Source organism: Melanostigma gelatinosum (assembly GCF_949748355.1).
Source record: "Melanostigma gelatinosum genome assembly, chromosome: 7".
NCBI lineage: Eukaryota > Metazoa > Chordata > Actinopteri > Perciformes > Zoarcidae > Melanostigma > Melanostigma gelatinosum.
In genome coordinates this window covers 742,736-764,424 of record NC_136640.1, presented here as the reverse complement: position 1 = coordinate 764,424, position 21,689 = coordinate 742,736, and the positions used below count along the sequence as shown (strand labels likewise).

General features: G+C 46.3%; 3 protein-coding genes across 4 annotated transcripts in view; 1 reads left to right on the top strand and 2 right to left on the bottom strand.

Moving 5' to 3' along the window:
• arrb1 (arrestin, beta 1) overlaps positions 1-1,859 on the top strand; it is a gene marked incomplete at its 5' end in the record, with an annotated part of 29,179 nt that extends 27,320 nt beyond the window's left edge. For both annotated transcript variants that reach the window (XM_079272548.1, XM_079272547.1), the window contains one exon: positions 63-1,859. In XM_079272548.1, the coding sequence (XP_079128674.1) occupies positions 63-177 (115 nt within the window). In that variant the 3' untranslated portion in view covers positions 178-1,859. The remainder of the gene's footprint in view (positions 1-62) is intronic.
• Positions 1,860-2,635: 776 nt separating this feature from the next.
• Positions 2,636-3,616, bottom strand: or55e1 (odorant receptor, family 55, subfamily E, member 1; the record flags this gene model as incomplete). Its single annotated transcript, XM_079271517.1, has 1 exon — positions 2,636-3,616. One exon carries the CDS (start codon positions 3,614-3,616, stop codon positions 2,636-2,638), a length of 981 nt encoding a protein of 326 aa, XP_079127643.1.
• A 14,356-nt stretch (positions 3,617-17,972) lies between these two features.
• LOC306779514 (olfactory receptor 52E4-like) lies at positions 17,973-18,890 on the bottom strand (the record flags this gene model as incomplete). Its single annotated transcript, XM_079271465.1, has 1 exon — positions 17,973-18,890. The coding sequence occupies one exon, from the start codon at positions 18,888-18,890 to the stop codon at positions 17,973-17,975; it is 918 nt and encodes a 305-aa protein (XP_079127591.1).
• Positions 18,891-21,689: the final 2,799 nt, after the last annotated feature.

The window sequence follows — 21,689 nt, the reverse complement described above, 5'->3', positions numbered from 1 at the left end:
ATGTTTCTTTCATTGTTTTCTTATAAATTAACCTCCACAACCCTCTGCCCCCCTCCCCTCAGCGACGATGACATCATCTTTGAAGACTTCGCCCGCCAGCGGCTGATTGGTGGAGCGAAGGAAGACAAGGATGAAGACGAGGAGCCGGTAGACTCGCCCAAACTGGACAACAGATAAAGGCTTGAAGCGCCGCCGTCGCCGCTGCCGTCGCCGCCGCCGTCGTCGCCGCCGTCGTCGTCTCCCTGCTGTTGGTAGCGTGGAGCTGACGGATGTCGTCCAAAGTCTGGACGCCCTTCAAAACACTCGGTGGTGCCGTGTTTGTGTTCTTCGTTCATGTTCGTCCTCTCTGCGTCCTGCCGGAGGTGTAAAAAAAGCTTGAATAATGCAGCCTCGTCGTGTTTTCAGACGGAGCGGCCTCTTAGCTCCTTGTTGCCCCGGCCGGCCGGAGACTTGAATCGGCGACCGCGGCAGTTGTCGTAAACCCCGCTGCTGGTAGCATGCCTCTAATGTCAGTTTGTTCTACGTGTTTCCATTAGCGAGCCAACAGGAGTAACGTCATCTTGAGATTAGTTTGATGTGTCGTATCAAGAGGGTCTTCGTAAAACAACGCTGCCAACCTTCGGTAGATCTGGAACAGTTCAGCCGACAGAGGTCTGACGGAAACACCAGAAGAAGTCATCGACCCGCCGAGACAACCTGAGACTGTCAGAGAGAGAGGACTCGGTGGCCGAGTGTGCATGAAATACACCGATACTTTCTACGGTTTATTAATATCACGGTAATGGACCTTTATAGAGGATGGTTCTGGTTTTAGAGGTTTTCATGTGGATCGTATTCAGATGGTCATCGTTCTTCAATCTTTCACTTCTATCACCTCATTCTTGACCTAAACTAGAGCGCTTCCTCCTTGTGTCGCAAAGAAAGTAGTGGGATTACTTAACTTTGCATCACCAGTTTCATCATCATTTAATCCTCGTAAAAACACGTCCTACGCTTTAGAAAGCTGCTAGCTAGCAGCTACTAGCAGCTATCCGGCTAGCTAGCTTGGTCACATTGGTGGCTGTTTTAATAAATGTCTCAATATGTTTAAACATGAATGTGTCTTCTGACAGTGAGATTAATTATAAACACCCTCACATGTCCTGTTTGTGGATGAACGAATCACATGTTTGAAATCTAAACTTCCACACCTGGAAAAATAATTCAAACTTAATAACAGATAAAATCAAATAAAATGTAGTTTTTTGTCGGTAAAGGGTGATAAAAGTAGCGACGCCGAGCAAAGTAATCTCACTTGTTCAGGTAAAGAATACGTCGTGTAGACGATGAAGTTCAGCCTCAATACTTTTCTGATGAAGAACAAATGTCTCAGATTCAGACTGTTGATGATTTTGTTTTTTATTTTCACAAAGTTCTCGCCGTTTGTCGTCGCTTTGTGTTTGATGACCTTTTAACATTCAACAACTTAACTGTGATTTCTCATGAAAGGAAAGTATTTGTACCGTCAACATGATTCAAACATCTGAATTTAATCCTCCACATTACTTTACATTTATGATTGATCAATGACTATGATGAAAAGATCTTCCCTGTGCTCGTACCTTAAAGTATAAGAATCTATAGTTTCATAGGCAACTCTCAAGTCTGTGATGTGCGAGCGTCCTTGAACGTACCAGCAGAGCTACTCTGAAGGCTGAAAGAAGCAAATCTATTTAAAACCGATTCATAAAACAGGAACCGTTAATGTAAAAAACCACCAGAATGGTCCTTTAATGGACTTTAAATCCATGTGAAGAATCAGGAGCCAACTTTTATTGAACAAAACAAAGATCAAAAACAGCCAAAACGTCTTTATTGTTTCTAACATTATTTGGATGGGCTTTTATTTTGACAGGGCCAGGAGGAAACCTGTATGTTATTCCACTACATCGCTAATAAAAGGACGTTTGTGGCTAACTGTGTGTGTTTCTCACGTAAACGGGACAAAACAGAAAGACTTGGTTGAAACGATTGAGAACTCGATGAGACATCAGCCAATATCATTTTTAATATTATTATTAAACACAAAGCAATATATATTGACTTAAAGGACATTTTACACTGTAACAATCATTCAGCGCTCTCTGGTGGACACACTGTACTGACCTCCGACTGAATGTATCTTCAGATTAACATGATCAAATTAAATTGGATGACAGTATTTATCTTCTTTTCTGCAGCTTGCAGTTAGAATTCAATAACGTTAACATGCAGATAAAGTTTGAATGTTTTGAAAATAAATATTAGTACATTTTACAACTTTTAGAACCTGATTATTTTAAATCAGGGATATTCATATGTTCTGAATGGGAAGTAGACTCACTTCACAATAAAATATCCTCTGAGTTACAGACGTTTCTTTCCCAATTAAAGTCTATGGGAATAGTCTCTGTGTGACAACAGACAAGGAAGTTGTAATTCAACCGTTGATATCGCTAACGCCCCTTACAAAGCTATTGCAAAGCTAACACTTGTATGAATCGTTAGTTGCAGCACTAATTTAGTCAGTTCTTTACTAGTTCTCCTCTAACATTTAAACATTTAACATTCAAATGTTGGAGAATCTGTGAGAGGTGTTTGAAGCAGAAACACGTCGTCACGTTTTTCCAGCAGGAGAAACTTTCACCATCATTATTTTCTTTACTCGGACTTTAAAGAGCCTAAAAAAGCCGCTTCGGATTTCTTTGGTCCGAACGCCGTAGATGATGGGGTTGACCGTCGCTGGGAACAGAATGTACATGAGTCCCATGAAGGTGTTGACGTCCGTCGGTATGGGGATGTTCAGGTTGTGGGAGAGGAACGTGACGCTCCCCACCAGGTAGAAGCACATCATGACGATCAGGTGAGTGCCGCAGGTGTGAAACGCCTTCCTGCGTTCCTCACCGGCGGTCGCCGCTCTCAAGACGGCGCTCAGGATCTTCATGTAGGAGAAGAAGATGAGCGGTATGTCCACGCCCACGAAGCAGATGATCACAGCGAGGCCCGCCGCCACGTTCTTCTCTGTGCCGTCGCACGCCAGGCTGACCAGTGCCATGTGGTCACAGTAGCAATGCTGGATGACGTCGGAGCCGCAGAACCGCAGTGAACCCGCCAACGTGACTAGTGTCACCATGATGGAGCCGCTGCGGACCAGCGTGAAGAGCATCAGCTTCACCAACACGGACGAGTCCATGAGTTTGGCGTAGCGCAGCGGCCGGCAGATGGCCGCGTAGCGGTCCAGCGCCATCGCCAGCAGCAGCGTCGACTCCAGCGACGACAGGAAGTGGGTGAAGAACATCTGGGTTAAGCAGCCGGCCAACGAGATCCGGTCCAAGTCGAAGAGGAGGCCAAGGAGCATGTTGGGTACGATGGCGGTCACCACCAGGACATCTACCACGCATAGCGTGCAGATGAGGAGGTACATGGGGCTGTGCAGACTTTCTGTGCGGCGGATCACGTACACCAGCAGGCCGTTTCCCAGCAGTGCTGTCAGGTAGGAGGCGGAGAATGGCAGCGCCAGCAGCCGGCGGTGCTTCTGCAGCGCGGCGAAACCTCTGAACACGAAGGTGCTGTGGGAGGAGTTCCACGCCTCCAACATGGCGGCCGGCTTCACCGACAGCGTTGAGACGGTCAGACGCCAAAACATCTGAGTTTAATCAACACAAGAATATTTATCAGTCAAATCATGTGACTTTATTTGCAGATGACTGCTGACAATTCATATTAAATTGTTTGAATCTTTATGAGTCATTAAGTTCCTCCCGCTTCTGGTCGGGGGGGAGGGGGGCAGAAATACAGAGAGAAGCCGTGGGCTGAACCAGAAGTCTGGTCTCCGCTACGACTAGTTTACACTTCGGTGACTGTGAGTGTGCACTTTCTTAGCTTAGCCGTGTCAGTTTAGCTAGCAGGCTAACTCCGCGGCACTTCAAAGAGAAAAGCGCCGCTGGTTCAAGTTGTACCCCAAACCGGACAGTTTTTAGCTAATGTTTCAATACAATTCACTTACAATGTTGATAAAAATGATCGTGTAATGTTTTCAGTTGATTTAATGGTGTTAAACTGAAGTTAAACTTCGTACCTTTCAAACGAAATATTGTTGTAATTATTACAGTTAGCTTTGCCTTTACCAGAGTCGTTAAAACGATGCTAACACCGGTGAATTAGCCGTGCACTGCTCTTGGCCTAATCCGTCCGGACTTCTATCCTCGTTGTAAACACTGGCTGCTGCTGGTTTTTCGGAGATATTCGCTTGTTCCAGGGTCGCAAAAATGACCATCAATGCTGTCAACACATCCGGGACCGTAGTTCTGTCCTTCACAATAAGATATCACGCTTCAACAACTCCAAATGATGCAATAAAAGCTCCTTAATTTCCGTTTGAGCTGTTTTAGCATCGCCCGAGCGTTCTTTCTGCTTTCTCTCATCAAAGTCACTTTCCTATAGTATTTAGACATATAAACGTCCATATATATTCATGAAATTTGACACATAGATTATTTGATATGTATGAATTGATATTATTTACGTTTGGTTGGCGATCGCCGAAGAAAATGACAGCGTAATGACCGGAAAGGGCGTCACGACGGAATCGTTCGAGACAGGCCAAGAGCAGCTAGCGCCGACCGAGGCAGGCCATTGTTACGTTACAGGATGTGGGTTGGAGATGAAGACCCGTTGAAGCCCAGCTCAGGGCTGTTCGGCAGACGGTCGGCCAGCAGGGGACCATGTGGACCTGCCTGCTGCGTTTACAGAGTTTCCTCGGCTGCGTGAGACGGTCTGTTACTTTATTTGTAAAGTGCGTTGCTCACTGGCAGCGGTGGAGGAAGTCTTGAGACTACGTTGCTGCAGCGTGTGGGAGGAGTTTAGATAAACTAAAGCAACACAAGCTAACATGCTACAGAGAAGTGGAGACAAACTGCAGGTGAGTGTTGTGGAAGATGTCGGTCTGAGGAACGTTCTCAAGCTGCGTTCACGTCTCGTTTGGTGTGAACGCAGCTTTAGGATCTCAACGAATGACGTCACGTATGAGCCTCAAGACGCACCGTCAGCAGAAGAACACACGAGTTGTGTTAAAGGAGAGGACGACTAAAGCCACGCGTTACAACGAGCAGCAGCTGCTGCTCTCACTGGAGACTACTGGACATCACCGGGTCACCTTCATCACCTGAGTTACAGCATCACAGTGATGAAGAGTAGAGCTGCATCATAGTGATGAAGAGTAGAGCTGCATCATGGTGATGAAGAGTAGAGCTGCATCATAGTGATGAAGAGTAGAGCTGCATCATAGTGATGAAGAGTAGAGCTGCATCATAGTGATGAAGAGTAGAGCTGCATCATAGTGATGAAGAGTAGAGCTGCATCATAGTGATGAAGAGTAGAGCTGCATCATAGTGATGAAGAGTAGAGCTGCATCATAGTGATGAAGAGTAGAGCTGGTCATAGTGATGAAGAGTAGAGCTGCATCATAGTGATGAAGAGTAGAGCAGCGTCATAGTGATGAAGAGTAGAGCAGCATCATAGTGATGAAGAGTAGAGCTGCATCATAGTGATCAAGAGTAGAGCTGCATCATAGTGATGAAGAGTAGAGCTGCATCATAGTGATGAAGAGTAGAGCAGCATCATAGTGATGAAGAGTAGAGCTGGTCATAGTGATGAAGAGTAGAGCTGGTCATAGTGATGAAGAGTAGAGCTGCATCATAGTGATGAAGAGTAGAGCAGCATCATAGTGATGAAGAGTAGAGCTGCATCATAGTGATGAAGAGTAGAGCTGCATCATAGTGATGAAGAGTAGAGCTGCATCATAGTGATGAAGAGTAGAGCAGCATCATAGTGATGAAGAGTAGAGCTGGTCATAGTGATGAAGAGTAGAGCTGCATCATAGTGATGAAGAGTAGAGCTGCATCATAGTGATGAAGAGTAGAGCTGCATCATAGTGATGAAGAGTAGAGCTGCATCATAGTGATGAAGAGTAGAGCAGCATCATAGTGATGAAGAGTAGAGCAGCATCATAGTGATGAAGAGTAGAGCTGCATCATAGTGATGAAGAGTAGAGCTGCATCATAGTGATGAAGAGTAGAGCAGCATCATAGTGATGAAGAGTAGAGCAGCATCATAGTGATGAAGAGTAGAGCTGCATCATAGTGATGAAGAGTAGAGCAGCATCATAGTGATGAAGGGTAGAGCTGCATCATAGTGATGAAGAGTAGAGCTGCATCATAGTGATGAAGAGTAGAGCAGCATCATAGTGATGAAGAGTAGAGCTGCATCATAGTGATGAAGAGTAGAGCTGCATCATAGTGATGAAGAGTAGAGCAGCATCATAGTGATGAAGATTAGAGCAGCATCATAGTGATGAAGAGTAGAGCTGCGTCATAGTGATGAAGAGTAGAGCTGCATCATAGTGATGAAGAGTAGAGCAGCATCATAGTGATGAAGAGTAGAGCTGCATCATAGTGATGAAGAGTAGAGCTGCATCATAGTGATGAAGAGTAGAGCTGCATCATAGTGATGAAGAGTAGAGCTGCATCATAGTGATGAAGAGTAGAGCTGCGTCATAGTGATGAAGAGTAGAGCAGCGTCATAGTGATGAAGAGTAGAGCTGGTCATAGTGATGAAGAGTAGAGCTGCATCATAGTGATGAAGAGTAGAGCTGGTCATAGTGATGAAGAGTAGAGCTGCATCATAGTGATGAAGAGTAGAGCTGCATCATAGTGATGAAGAGTAGAGCTGCATCATAGTGATGAAGAGTAGAGCAGCGTCATAGTGATGAAGAGTAGAGCTGCATCATAGTGATGAAGAGTAGAGCTGGTCATAGTGATGAAGAGTAGAGCTGCATCATAGTGATGAAGAGTAGAGCTGGTCATAGTGATGAAGAGTAGAGCTGCATCATAGTGATGAAGAGTAGAGCTGCATCATAGTGATGAAGAGTAGAGCTGCATCATAGTGATGAAGAGTAGAGCAGCGTCATAGTGATGAAGAGTAGAGCTGCATCATAGTGATGAAGAGTAGAGCTGGTCATAGTGATGAAGAGTAGAGCTGCATCATAGTGATGAAGAGTAGAGCTGCATCATAGTGATGAAGAGTAGAGCTGCATCATAGTGATGAAGAGTAGAGCTGCATCATAGTGATGAAGAGTAGAGCTGCATCATAGTGATGAAGAGTAGAGCAGCATCATAGTGATGAAGAGTAGAGCTGGTCATAGTGATGAAGAGTAGAGCAGCATCATAGTGATGAAGAGTAGAGCTGCATCATAGTGATGAAGAGTAGAGCTGCATCATAGTGATGAAGAGTAGAGCAGCGTCATAGTGATGAAGAGTAGAGCTGCATCATAGTGATGAAGAGTAGAGCTGCATCATAGTGATGAAGAGTAGAGCAGCATCATAGTGATGAAGAGTATAGCTGCATCATAGTGATGAAGAGTAGAGCTGCATCATAGTGATGAAGAGTAGAGCTGCATCATAGTGATGAAGAGTAGAGCTGCATCATAGTGATGAAGAGTAGAGCAGCATCATAGTGATGAAGAGTAGAGCTGCATCATAGTGATGAAGAGTAGAGCAGCATCATAGTGATGAAGAGTAGAGCTGCATCATAGTGATGAAGAGTAGAGCTGCATCATAGTGATGAAGAGTAGAGCTGCATCATAGTGATGAAGAGTAGAGCTGCATCATAGTGATGAAGAGTAGAGCTGCATCATAGTGATGAAGAGTAGAGCAGCGTCATAGTGATGAAGAGTAGAGCTGCATCATAGTGATGAAGAGTAGAGCTGCATCATAGTGATGAAGAGTAGAGCAGCATCATAGTGATGAAGAGTAGAGCTGGTCATAGTGATGAAGAGTAGAGCAGCATCATAGTGATGAAGAGTAGAGCTGCATCATAGTGATGAAGAGTAGAGCAGCGTCATAGTGATGAAGAGTATAGCTGCATCATAGTGATGAAGAGTAGAGCTGCATCATAGTGATGAAGAGTAGAGCTGCATCATAGTGATGAAGAGTAGAGCTGCATCATAGTGATGAAGAGTAGAGCTGCATCATAGTGATGAAGAGTAGAGCAGCATCATAGTGATGAAGAGTAGAGCTGCATCATAGTGATGAAGAGTAGAGCTGCATCATAGTGATGAAGAGTAGAGCTGCATCATAGTGATGAAGAGTAGAGCTGCATCATAGTGATGAAGAGTAGAGCTGCATCATAGTGATGAAGAGTAGAGCAGCATCATAGTGATGAAGAGTAGAGCTGCATCATAGTGATGAAGAGTAGAGCTGCATCATAGTGATGAAGAGTAGAGCTGCATCATAGTGATGAAGAGTAGAGCTGCATCATAGTGATGAAGAGTAGAGCAGCATCATAGTGATGAAGAGTAGAGCTGCATCACAGTGATGAAGAGTAGAGCTGCATCACAGTGATGAAGAGTAGCGCTGCATCATAGTGATGAAGAGTAGAGCTGCATCATAGTGATGAAGAGTAGAGCTGCATCATAGTGATGAAGAGTAGAGCAGCATCATAGTGATGAAGAGTAGAGCTGCATCATAGTGATGAAGAGTAGCGCTGCATCATAGTGATGAAGAGTAGAGCTGCATCATAGTGATGAAGAGTAGAGCAGCATCATAGTGATGAAGAGTAGAGCTGCATCATAGTGATGAAGAGTAGAGCTGCATCATAGTGATGAAGAGTAGAGCAGCATCATAGTGATGAAGAGTAGAGCTGCATCATAGTGATGAAGAGTAGAGCAGCATCATAGTGATGAAGAGTAGAGCAGCATCATAGTGATGAAGAGTAGAGCAGCATCATAGTGATGAAGAGTAGAGCAGCATCATAGTGATGAAGAGTAGAGCTGCATCATAGTGATGAAGAGTAGAGCAGCATCATAGTGATGAAGAGTAGAGCTGCATCATAGTGATGAAGAGTAGAGCTGCATCATAGTGATGAAGAGTAGAGCAGCATCATAGTGATGAAGAGTAGAGCTGCATCACAGTGATGAAGAGTAGAGCTGCATCACAGTGATGAAGAGTAGCGCTGCATCATAGTGATGAAGAGTAGAGCAGCATCATAGTGATGAAGAGTAGAGCTGCATCATAGTGATGAAGAGTAGAGCAGCATCATAGTGATGAAGAGTAGAGCTGCATCATAGTGATGAAGAGTAGCGCTGCATCATAGTGATGAAGAGTAGAGCTGCATCATAGTGATGAAGAGTAGAGCAGCATCATAGTGATGAAGAGTAGAGCTGCATCATAGTGATGAAGAGTAGAGCTGCATCATAGTGATGAAGAGTAGAGCTGCATCATAGTGATGAAGAGTAGAGCTGGTCATAGTGATGAAGAGTAGAGCTGCATCATAGTGATGAAGAGTAGAGCTGCATCATAGTGATGAAGAGTAGAGCAGCATCATAGTGATGAAGAGTAGAGCTGCATCATAGTGATGAAGAGTAGAGCAGCATCATAGTGATGAAGAGTAGAGCTGCATCATAGTGATGAAGAGTAGAGCTGCATCATAGTGATGAAGAGTAGAGCTGCATCATAGTGATGAAGAGTAGAGCAGCATCATAGTGATGAAGAGTAGAGCTGCATCATAGTGATGAAGAGTAGCGCTGCATCATAGTGATGAAGAGTAGAGCTGCATCATAGTGATGAAGAGTAGAGCAGCATCATAGTGATGAAGAGTAGAGCTGCATCATAGTGATGAAGAGTAGAGCTGCATCATAGTGATGAAGAGTAGAGCTGCATCATAGTGATGAAGAGTAGAGCTGGTCATAGTGATGAAGAGTAGAGCTGCATCATAGTGATGAAGAGTAGAGCTGCATCATAGTGATGAAGAGTAGAGCAGCATCATAGTGATGAAGAGTAGAGCTGCATCATAGTGATGAAGAGTAGAGCTGCATCATAGTGATGAAGAGTAGAGCAGCATCATAGTGATGAAGAGTAGAGCTGCATCATAGTGATGAAGAGTAGCGCTGCATCATAGTGATGAAGAGTAGAGCTGCATCATAGTGATGAAGAGTAGAGCAGCATCATAGTGATGAAGAGTAGAGCTGCATCATAGTGATGAAGAGTAGAGCTGCATCATAGTGATGAAGAGTAGAGCTGCATCATAGTGATGAAGAGTAGAGCAGCATCATAGTGATGAAGAGTAGAGCTGCATCATAGTGATGAAGAGTAGAGCTGCATCATAGTGATGAAGAGTAGCGCTGCATCATAGTGATGAAGAGTAGCGCTGCATCATAGTGATGAAGAGTAGAGCAGCATCATAGTGATGAAGAGTAGAGCTGCATCATAGTGATGAAGAGTAGAGCTGCATCATAGTGATGAAGAGTAGAGCTGCATCATAGTGATGAAGAGTAGCGCTGCATCATAGTGATGAAGAGTAGAGCTGCATCATAGTGATGAAGAGTAGAGCTGCATCATAGTGATGAAGAGTAGAGCTGCATCATAGTGATGAAGAGTAGAGCTGCATCATAGTGATGAAGAGTAGAGCAGCATCATAGTGATGAAGAGTAGAGCTGCATCATAGTGATGAAGAGTAGAGCTGCATCATAGTGATGAAGAGTAGAGCAGCATCATAGTGATGAAGAGTAGAGCTGCATCATAGTGATGAAGAGTAGCGCTGCATCATAGTGATGAAGAGTAGCGCTGCATCACATGCTCTGACTGTGATGAAGACTCAACACACACATGTAGATGAACGTGTGAAACATGTTGTTCTGTTCACAGCAGTGGAACGTTTCACACACTGAGCACAGATATAGAAGAGATAGAACTGCTGCTGTGTGAAGAGAACACTGCTGCTAACAACAACCTGATGTGTTCAACGTGTTCACACACAATGTTCTTCACCTTTGTTCATAGAGCAGCACTTTCAAATAACAGTGCACAATACACTACTTATGAATTCATTATTGAACTTTGTCATAACAATGAGATTGATCACAATTAAACATTGTAATCGTTGCCCAGCACTAATAAATACATACATAGACACTGTACATGTTTATATTAAAATGTGTATTGAATGAAAGAATATATATACATAAACTATTCTATGAATGAGACCAAATCATTTATACTCTTAACTACCTCTTAAACAGATACAAATACATACAGTTAATATTTCCGTGTGTACATGTACACGTATGAAAACATCAGCCTGAATTGAACCACCTGGGATGACGGCTGTAACGCGTATTAGTACTCAAAGTCCTGATCGACCTTAATGAGTAACAACTGTCGTAAAACGATGGATTTTCTCAAAAAGCTTTTATGGAAACGAAGTCACGAGTGAGTATTACGATATAAAAAATAGTCTAAATACAGAAAAGCCCTTAAAAATTTTTTACGTTTAATTCGGTATCATGTCAATTTCATTTCATTTTACATATAAATTGTTCCAAGTTAGATATTTCACATTAAAAGCATGACAGGAAAGAGAAAGGCTTTTAATGTGAAACATCTTCGCAGACAGTTTAAAATGTATTTAACAGAAGCTGAAGAACGACATCGTAAAACAACAGAAATTCATTTGGGTTCTAAATAGATTGTTTATGTTGATGCAGGTTTGTTTACAAAATCTTAATCTGCACAGAAACCTGTTTCTGCAGCCGTAAAACAAATGCATATAAAGAACGTCTCTGAAATGTTGTGCGGTAGAAGTAAACAGTGTCTCTGCAGTCGAGTGAGTAATTATAATCTATAATATTTGACTGTGCAGACCTTTTAGATTTGTAATGAAGTTGTAAACATGAGAACCATAAAGAATCACTGAAGCATCATGTTGGAACAATTCAATTAGAACTCCGACTACTTCAATACCTTCGTAATAACGTACTCCAGCTTTGGACTAGCATTAAAAACTGTTCTCATCAGACGAATAACACCAAACCAATAGATTATTGAATATTTGTACCTGCTGCAGTTCATCAGATGGTCGTCAGGAAAAACTCTTTCCAGTGTAAAAACTGTGTCGCTTCATTTTATGCCCGAAGTCCAAACGTCCCGCGAGAAGACTGATCCCAAACGCAGCAGCACTCTGATTGGCTAAAACCAGTTTGAACCAATTAGAACGTCCCTGAGCCCGTCAGAGGAGATACTCCAGAGCTTAATCAGCCAGCTGATAAATATCCTTCAACATCCTCGGTCAACGCCTTGTTATGTGTTATTATGTTGTTATAATATGTGTTATTATATCTTCACATTATTATGACCACCTGTTATTTTTCCATTATTATTACCTTCCAAATGTTCTGGAGATAAAACTGTGAGTCAATTAACAATCAATTAAAATAAAACAATTATAATTTATCGTTCAAATCATTCATTAAGCAAAAATACCCCATGTGCCATAAAATAGTCAAGACCAGAGTCAAGACAAGCAAGACCAGAGTCAAGTCCCAAGACCAGAGTCAAGCCTCAAGACCAGAGTCAAGTCCCAAGACCAGAGTCAAGTCCCAAGTTTGGAGTGAAGACAAGCAAGTCAAGAGTCAAGTCCTGAGTCAAGCCCAGGGTCAAGTCCATGGTCAAGTCCTGAGTCAAGTCCCAAGTCCAGAGTCAAGCCCCAAGACCAGAGTCAAGTCCCAATACCAGAGTCAAGACTCAAGACCAGAGTCAAGTCCCAAGACCAGAGTCAAGTCCCAAGACCAGAGTCAAGCCCCAAGACCAGAGTCAAGCCTCAAGACCAGAGTCAAGTCCCAAGTCTGGAGTGAAGACAAGCAAGTCCAGAGTCAAGTCCGGAGTCAAGTCCAGGGTCAAGTCCTGAGTCAAAGTCCCAATACCAGAGTCAAGTCCCAAGTCCTGAGTAAAGACAAGCAGGTCAAGAGTCAAGTCCAGAGCCAAGTCCAGAGTCAAGTACAGGGTCAAGTCCAGGGGCAAGCCCTGTCAAGTCCCAAGTTCAGAGTCAAGCCTCAAGACCAGAGTCAAGTCCCAAGACCAGAGTCAAGCCTCAAGACCAGAGTCAAGTCCCAAGACCAGAGTCAAGCCTCAAGACCAGAGTCAAGTCCCAAGACCAGAGTCAAGCCCCAAGACCAGAGTCAAGTCCCAAGACCAGAGTCAAGCCCCAAGACCAGAGTCAAGCCTCAAGACCAGAGTCAAGTCCCAAGTCTGGAGTGAAGACAAGCAAGTCCAGAGTCAAGTCCGGAGTCAAGTCCAGGGTCAAGTCCTGAGTCAAAGTCCCAATACCAGAGTCAAGTCCCAAGTCGTGAGTAAAGACAAGCAGGTCAAGAGTCAAGTCCAGAGCCAAGTCCAGAGTCAAGTCCAGGGTCAAGTCCAGGGGCAAGCCATGTCAAGTCCCAAGTTCAGAGTCAAGCCTCAAGACCAGAGTCAAGTCCCAAGACCAGAGTCAAGCCTCAAGACCAGAGTCAAGTCCCAAGACCAGAGTCAAGCCTCAAGACCAGAGTCAAGTCCCAAGACCAGAGTCAAGCCCCAAGACCAGAGTCAAGTCCCAAGACCAGAGTCAAGTCCCAAGACCAGAGTCAAGCCCCAAGACCAGAGTCAAGTCCCAAGACCAGAGTCAAGCCCCAAGACCAGAGTCAAGCCTCAAGACCAGAGTCAAGTCCCAAGTCTGGAGTGAAGACAAGCAAGTCCAGAGTCAAGTCCAGAGTCAAGTCCAGGGTCAAGTCCTGAGTCAAAGTCCCAATACCAGAGTCAAGTCCCAAGTCGTGAGTGAAGACAAGCAGGTCAAGAGTCAAGTCCAGAGCCAAGTCCAGAGGCAAGTCCAGAGTCAAGTCCAGGGTCAAGTCCAGGGTCAAGCCCTGTCAAGTCCCAAGCTCAGAGTTAAGCCCCAGGACCAGAGTCAAGTCCCAAGTTTGGAGTGAAGACAAGCAAGTCAAGAGTCAAGTCCTGAGTCAAGCCCAGGGTTAAGTCCATGGTCAAGTCCTGAGTCAAGTCCCAAGACCAGAGTCAAGTCCCAATACCAGAGTCAAGACCAGAGTCAAGTCCCAAGTCTGGAGTGAAGACCAGCAAGTCAAGAGTCAAGTCCAGATTCAAGTCCCAAGTCCAGAGTCAAGTCCCAAGACCAGAGTCAAGTCCTGAGTCAAGTCCCAAGTCCAGAGTCAAGTCCCAAAACCAGAGTCAAGTCCCAAGACCAGAGTTAAGTCCTGAGTCAAGTCCCAAGACCAGAGTCAAGTCCTGAGTCAAGTCCCAAGTCCAGAGTCAAGTTCCAAGACCAGAGTCAAGTCCCAAGTCCAGAGTCAAGTCCCAAGACCAGAGTCAAGTCCCAAGACCAGAGTCAAGTCCTGAGTCAAGTCCCAAGTCCAGAGTCAAGTCCCAAGACCAGAGTTAAGTCCAGAGTCAAGTCCCAAGACCAGAGTCAAGTCCTGAGTCAAGTCCCAAGTCCAGAGTCAAGTCCCAAGACTAGAGTCAATTCCCAAGTCCAGAGTCAAGTCCCAAGACCAGAGTCAAGTCCTGAGTCAAGTCCCAAGTCCAGAGTCAAGTCCCAAGACTAGAGTCAAGTCCCAAGTCCAGAGTCAAGTCCAGAGTCAAGTCCCAAGTCCAGAGTCAAGTCCCAAGACCAGAGTCAAGTCCCAAGACTAGAGTCAAGTCCCAAGACCAGAGTCAAGTCCCAAGTCCAGAGTCAAGTCCCAAGACTAGAGTCAAGTCCCAAGTCCAGAGTCAAGTCCAGAGTCAAGTCCCAAGTCCAGAGTCAAGTCCCAAGACCAGAGTCAAGTCCCAAGACCAGAGTCAAGTCCCAAGTCCAGAGTCAAGTCCCAAGACTAGAGTCAAGTCCCAAGACCAGAGTCAAGTCCCAAGACCAGAGTCAAGTCCCAAGACTAGAGTCACATCCCAAGTCCAGAGTCAAGTCCAGAGTCAAGTCCCAAGTCCAGAGTCAAGTCCCAAGACTAGAGTCAAGTCCCAAGACCAGAGTCAAGTCCCAATACCAGAGTCAAGTCCCAAGACTAGTCAAGTCCCAAGACCAGAGTCAAGTCCCAAGACTAGAGTCAAGTCCCAAGACCAGAGTCAAGTCCCAAGTCCAGAGTCAAGTCCCAAGACCAGAGTCAAGTCCCAAGACCAGAGTCAAGTCCTAAACCTTGAGTTTTGAGTGTTTGTACGTGGATGAAGTCAAAGTATTCTGTCATCGGGTCATGTGGTTTGACTTCACGGCTGCTTATAAATGCAGCCGTGAAGTCAAACAAATATTGATATTAAATCTTCCTGCTGCAATAACCAAACAGCACATTTAGAGGAAGGAAAACATGTTTCCTTTGAGGTTTAAACTGTCAAATCAAATTAGTTGTATCCCTTCAGGGTTTGTTGTTGATTGGCCCCCGAGGTGAAAACATCAGAGTTGAGTTTCCTGTGAGGACGCTGGGATTCATTATCTGCTCTGCTTAATTACACTTTCCAGTCAGACTGCTGGGACTCGGAGCTGTAAGGAGATTTCCCCGCTGCGTCTTTCAGTTGAGCAGTTGATGAACAGTCCTCCGTCACAGACCGCAGACACACTGTGGTCCTAAAACATCGTCATGCTTTGTTCTTTTGGTGTTAGGAGGACTTCTATTATTTACGGAAGCCCTGCGAGGAAAAGTCTGATGTAAATAGTTTTCTATCCTGAGTTCATGACTTCAAGTGATTCTCATGATGTAGTAAATACTGATTGCACAATATGATGTCTGTAGAATAACGACACCAGTTTGGATTGGTTCCCTGTGAGCTTCACTTTAACGGCTCCATTTACAGCAAAGAGGAAGCAGGTCGAGTTTAGCTGAAGGCAACAAAGTCACAACATAGACTGGATAGAAGAAGTGGAGCCATCGTGACGTTTCATCCATTTGCAGACATTTTGAAGTCTCTAGTTCGACGTTTTGTCCGTCGCCATCTTGTTTTTTCTCAATCACTGAACAGGAAGTGACCATATCTGGACTGAGGAGGAGTGACCTAGAGACGGCGTATACGTCTCTGGTGTCGACCTGTCAATCAGCGTGTAGCCCCGCCCTAAAGCATCCCCTGCTTTATGGTCTGTGTGACTCTAAATGGACCATAATGTACTAAATGAACATCATGCTGTATTGAAGAAGACTTGAAACTAGAGATTGAGACCTTGTGGGTGCAGTAAAAAGTCTTTACTGCACCCACATTGGCAATACATTACAGCTTCCTTACCTTTCACAATAAAAGCGTCTAGACATGAGCGCATATCGCTGAGAGGCAACTCAGCACACCGGATCCTTTTAGATGTAAAAGCACGAGATGAGGTTCTGTTGACACTTTCAGAAGCGGGTAATACAAATCCATTCTTCTGAGTTCCTTCAATTGTTTATGTCTGTAAAAACACTTTTTTTTCATGTTATTCGAGGTGTATTGTTTTCACACTCACGACCTCATGTTCTTTGTTCTAAATGTTCTAAACAGAAGGCTTCTTCCAGGTGACACGCTATATCTGTAGCTGGTGTTCACGGTGTTATTGATGATCCTCACGGTTCAAAAAACAAGATGAGAAGATGAAAGATTGTCCGGCTGATCGTTTTATCAGCTGATCTGAATTCACAATCACAGGAGATCAAACGTAGGAGGTGTCTCCACGATGTTTTATACATTTGGCCCTCAGGGCTTCCGTACTTATTGATGTTCTGACATCAGTTAGAAAAGCTTTGAGGGAAGCAGGAAGTGTTGACTGTGTTCACGCCGTCACACTGCCGAACAGGAACATCTACTGTCACTCTGCTCTGCTGTTAGTTTGATCACATGACGTCTGATGTTCAATCAGTGATGATCATGCCGACAATTATATTATCGTGCGTTACCGCAGTTTTTTATTTTATTTGTTATTATTATTGTTATTATTTTTTATTGAAAGACAAGAGACAATACACAGACATAACAACAAGAGGATGACAAGAACAGTGGGATAAAAGCCAGCAAACATCCTGTAGTCAGGTGTGTGTGTGTGTGTGTGTGTGTATGTGTGTGTGTGTGTGTGTGTGTATGTCCTTGAGCCTTTTGAGATGGGAAAAAAAAAAATAATAATTAAAGCTGCGAGCAGCATTGAACGGGCCCTCGCAACTTCACGCACGTCGAGGGTCCTGGCGGGACTCTGGCCGTGCATTGCTGTGACCGTCACACTCTGCGTGCACGAGTGAGATCTTTCCTGCGTAGACCAGCAGCGCAGCAAGATCATGTTGCCAGGTCTTAAGCCTCACATGTTTTGAGTGTACATCCAATGCAATCATAAATGTAAGCCTTTAAAGATCATTTAGAAAATGAATGTGTGTGAAAGCGCTTCAGTGTTTGTAACATAACAGACTGTCAGTTTACTGGGATGGGTTCAACTCCCTGCAGTGTCCTGCTGATTGTATTTGGTCTTACATGAACGTTAACTAAACAGTAGTGCCATTTGCTGTTACTTGAACACTTCAATTTAACACTGTTTTCATTTGAACTTCTTCTGTAACTTTAGACTGTAGTGTGAAGCATTCATTGTAACGTTTAACCTGATTGTCATGAAGAAGCTCTGGACAGATCATTGATACTAATGCCACTGACATGGTTTGAGAACCACTCTCATTATGAATCATTTCTAACATGCATTGAATGTGTTGTATTTCTGTCATGTTCATTCTGTGCACATGACATCTATCACACTTCTGTCCATGATAGAGGATCCTCCTCTGTTGATCTCTGAGGTTTCTTCCTTTTTTTACCCGTTGAAGTGTATTGGGGGAGTTTTTCTATTCCAATGTGAGGATGTTTTATACTGTACAGATTGTAAAGCCCTCTGAGGCAATTTGTGATTTTGTGCTGTTCAAATCAATTTAATTGAAATCAATTAATGTGGGTACAAACACACCTTCAGCCAGTGATGCTGTGTTTGTAGACCCAGAACAAGAGGCCTTCTGTCCACTGGCTCCTTATCACCAGACCATGTGACTTTACTCCAGCATTATCTGAACATGTTCTATCGGGGCTAAATACTGGAAACACCTCTGACACACCAGCGAAGTGCTTCCACATGATGGAAACATCTTAAAAAACGGTGCCCAGTCAGCACGTCAGTGTTCTCAGGATGTGCGTTTTAATCTCTGCCGTTCTCACGCCGTAGATGATTGGGTTGAAACAGCTCGGGAACAGCACGTACATGGTGCTGAAGAAAACCCGAACGGCGACAGGAAGACCGTTGGTGGTCCGATACGACAGGAAGGCAACGAGTACTAAGGTCAGACAGGACGTGATGACCAGCATGTGGGTGACGCAGGTGTGGAGCGCTTTGGTGCCCGACTTGCCGGACTTCAGCACCGAGCTGAATATGACGATGTAGGAAGTAGCGATGAAGATGAAGTCGACCACGGGGTTGAGGAATACACCCATTAACCCGACCAGGTTGTTGATGGCGGTGCTTCCACAGGCCAGTTGCACTAACACCATGTGCTCGCAGAAACAGTGGTTCAGCACATTGGAAGCACAGAACGGCAACGTTCCTGCCAGACTGACAATCAGGGAGATCATCAGGATGTTTCTAACCGCGAGTGGGACGATGAACCTGACAAATTTTGGCAAAGCCATTTGTTCGTGGTAGCTGAGGGGCATGCAGATGGCGAAGTAGCGGTCCAGCGCCATCCACACCAGCAATGTGGCCTGAAACCCTCCGAACAAGTGAATGAGGTACATCTGAACCAGACAGCCGGTCAGAGAGATTCCCCTCCAGTCGAACAGGAAGCTCAGCAGCATGTGGGGGACGAAGAACAGCGGGAGGCTCAGTTCCACGACGGCCATGCCGGCGATGAGGACGCACATCGGAGAGTGGAGGCTTCTCTGTGAAACCACCACGTACACCAGCAGGGAATTGGCCGACAGCGACACCACGAACATGACGGAGAACGGGAGGAAGAGGAAGGGCCGCAACGCTCCCAGCTCACCGAAGCAGTCGAGGATGAAGTGTGTGTGAGAGGTGACGTTCTCCATCGCCGTCAGAAAAACCTCTTCGTTCTGGGTTCTAGTTGGATCGGCTGAAAACAGAGAAACACCTTTAAGAGTTCAATCACTTCTTCAAAGACACAATCTGAACCCTGATAGTACAGATACAGGTACTGCTGCTACTAACAGTAGTACTACTGCTGCACATAGAGTATACATGTATTCACTAGCTTAGGCCCCCACCTCGGCTGGAGCGAGCCTTCGTCGGTTGTTTGGAGTGTTGAGGAATGGTTGGTGGAGATTTGGCCTGGTGCGGTTTGGGAGAGGCTTAGCTGAGGATCCACTGCGGCTCACGGGCCTTGCAGACCCCCCAAAATAAGCCCGTGCGCTGGTCGGCAAGATCAAGTGAGGATTTGTGGGTTTAAAGACGGCGTTGGATATGGCCGAACCGATGTTGGACGGGTGTCTGCAGGAGGGCTGAACTTCTGGAATAGGAAACGAGAAAGCCATCGCGTTGCGGTGGCCCAGACGTGAAGTGCATCGAGGACGCGCCCTGGCGGACGGGTGTCGCAGCGTCATTTGATGATTGGGTAACCGGCTGCTAGGTTGTCAGGAGTTTAAGGGATGGACTTGCTGGGCCATCCGCGGCCCCATGTGATGCTGTGGCTGCTATTGGTCCGATTTCATAGCATGAGGGGAAACGACTTGGCATCTGCTTGCCAGATCCGAGGCTGGTCTACGGCAAACGTCGTCCGTCGTGAAAAAACCCCCAAAAGACGGCAGAGGGAGCGGCATCGTTGTTGGCCAATTGTGTGGGTTCGTCGCTGGAAGTGGGCGGGGTGGGGGCACTGGCATCCCGGTGCCAGGTGTCCCGGCTACGGCAAGTTGCTGGAAGTAGGAGGTGGTAGCACTGGCATCCCGGTGCCAGATGTGCCGGTTATGGTCACTTGCTGTGTTTTCTGAAAGTAGGCGGCGGGGCACTGGCGTCCTGCGTTCCATTGTTGCTTTGCGTTCCGTGCTTGCTGCGTCCCGTTGCCTGCTGCGTTACGTTGCTGCGTCATTGCATCGTTCCGTTGCTGCGTTCCGTTGCTGCGTTCCGTTGTTGCTTGATGTGATCCGTTGCTGTGATCCGTTGTTGCTTGCTGCATTGCTGCGTCGTTGCTTGCTGCGTCGTTACGTTGCTGCGGTCCATTGCACTGCGTTGCTGCATCCCGTTGTTGCTTGCTGCGTCGTTGCGTTGCTGCGTTACGTTGCTGCGTTACGTTGCTGGGGTACGTTGTTGCGCTGCATTGCTGCGTTCCGTCGTTCCGTCGTTGCGTGACTGCGTGTTTGCTTGCTGCGATGCGTGGCTGCGATGCGTCGTTACGTGGCGTGGCGTGGCTACTGCGTTCCTGCGTTGCTGCGTTCCGTTCCGTAGCTGCGTCGTTCCGTGGCTGCGTTGCGTTGTTGCGATTCGTTGTAGCGTTCAGTGGCTGCGGTGTTGCATTGCTGCGTTCGGTGGCTGCGTGGCTGCGATGCGTGGCTGCTGCGTTCTGGCGTTGCGTAGCATGGCTGAGTCGTTGCGTGGCTGCGTCGTTGCATTCCGTGGCTGCGTTTCGTTGCTTTTCTTCTTTCTTCTTCTAGAAAGGGAGACAGAGGCAAGAAGACCTGGCAACCCGGTGCCAGGAATTTGCGTAGCAGGAAAAGCGGGATAGGGGGACGGGGGGACGGAGGAGAGGGAACCTGGCAATCCGGTGCCTAGGTACGCGCAGAAGAAAGGTGGTGTAAGAGAACAGTGAAGGGACAGTTTAGAGGGGGGGACGGCTTAAAAAGGGGGACGGAGGAAAGAAAACCTGGCAACCCGGTGCCTAGGTACGGGCAGAAGAAAGGTGGTGTAAGAGAACAGTGAAGGGACAGCTTAGAGGGGGGGGAACAGCTTAGAAAGGGGGACAGAGGAAAGAAAACCTGGCAACCCGGCGCCTGGGTATAGGCAGAAGAAGGGTGGTGTAGGGGAACGGTGAAGGGACAGACGGGTGAATCCGGCCAAAAGGTGGGATGGAATGCTGTGGAAATGGAAGGGAGGAAGATAGAGTCGGCGGCTCTTGCTGCTTTGGAGAGTTGGGTTTGCCTGAGGTGGTGGAGGGGGATGACAGGCGAGGCGCTGCGACCTGGCAACCCGGAACTTGTGGGTTAGGGGCGGACCTTCGGGGTGCGTGGTGGCGTCACGGTCGTTGGCGTTACGCCGGTGTGTTTGGATGTAGGTACGTTGGTTTGTTGTTTGTTTTTTTTCTTTCCCTAACGTGACTTTGGGAAACTTGTGAGGAGTTGGCACGGTTTGCTTTGTTGCTTTGATGCTCTTAGCAGGCGGACTGTGGTCCAGTTGGAGATATCAGCTGGTGCGTCTTCGATGGGGGACCTGGCTGGAGCGTGGAGGGGGGGCGGCGTCTTTGGGCGCTGCGTGCCGGGTAGCCAGAGTCGTCGGAGGCTCGTTCCCGAGCTGGTCTGGAGCGAGCGAAGAAGGAGAGAGCTGGATTTGCGTTTCCGTTGTCTACGTCTGGAGGTAGCGGGTCTCCCTCTGCCACCGAGATGTGAGTTAAAGGAGGACGGCCGTGAGTCCGACTCTTCGTGTTGTCAGATTCTGGCGGGTGGATGCAGCTGGTCGGCGATGTGGAGCTCGCGGGTTTGGCTGCCCGGACCCTCTCGATGGCGGTTGGCGGCGTCCTCTGCGTGGTGTTCCGGTTGCGAGTGCAGAAAACGCGAGCGTGCCGAGGCTTAGAGTGGGGAGGTAGTTATAGGAGCGTGGCCGGAAGTGGGCGAGTGGCTGAGGTGTGGTCCTGCTCCTGGAATTCAGCTAAGTTTTATCTCCAA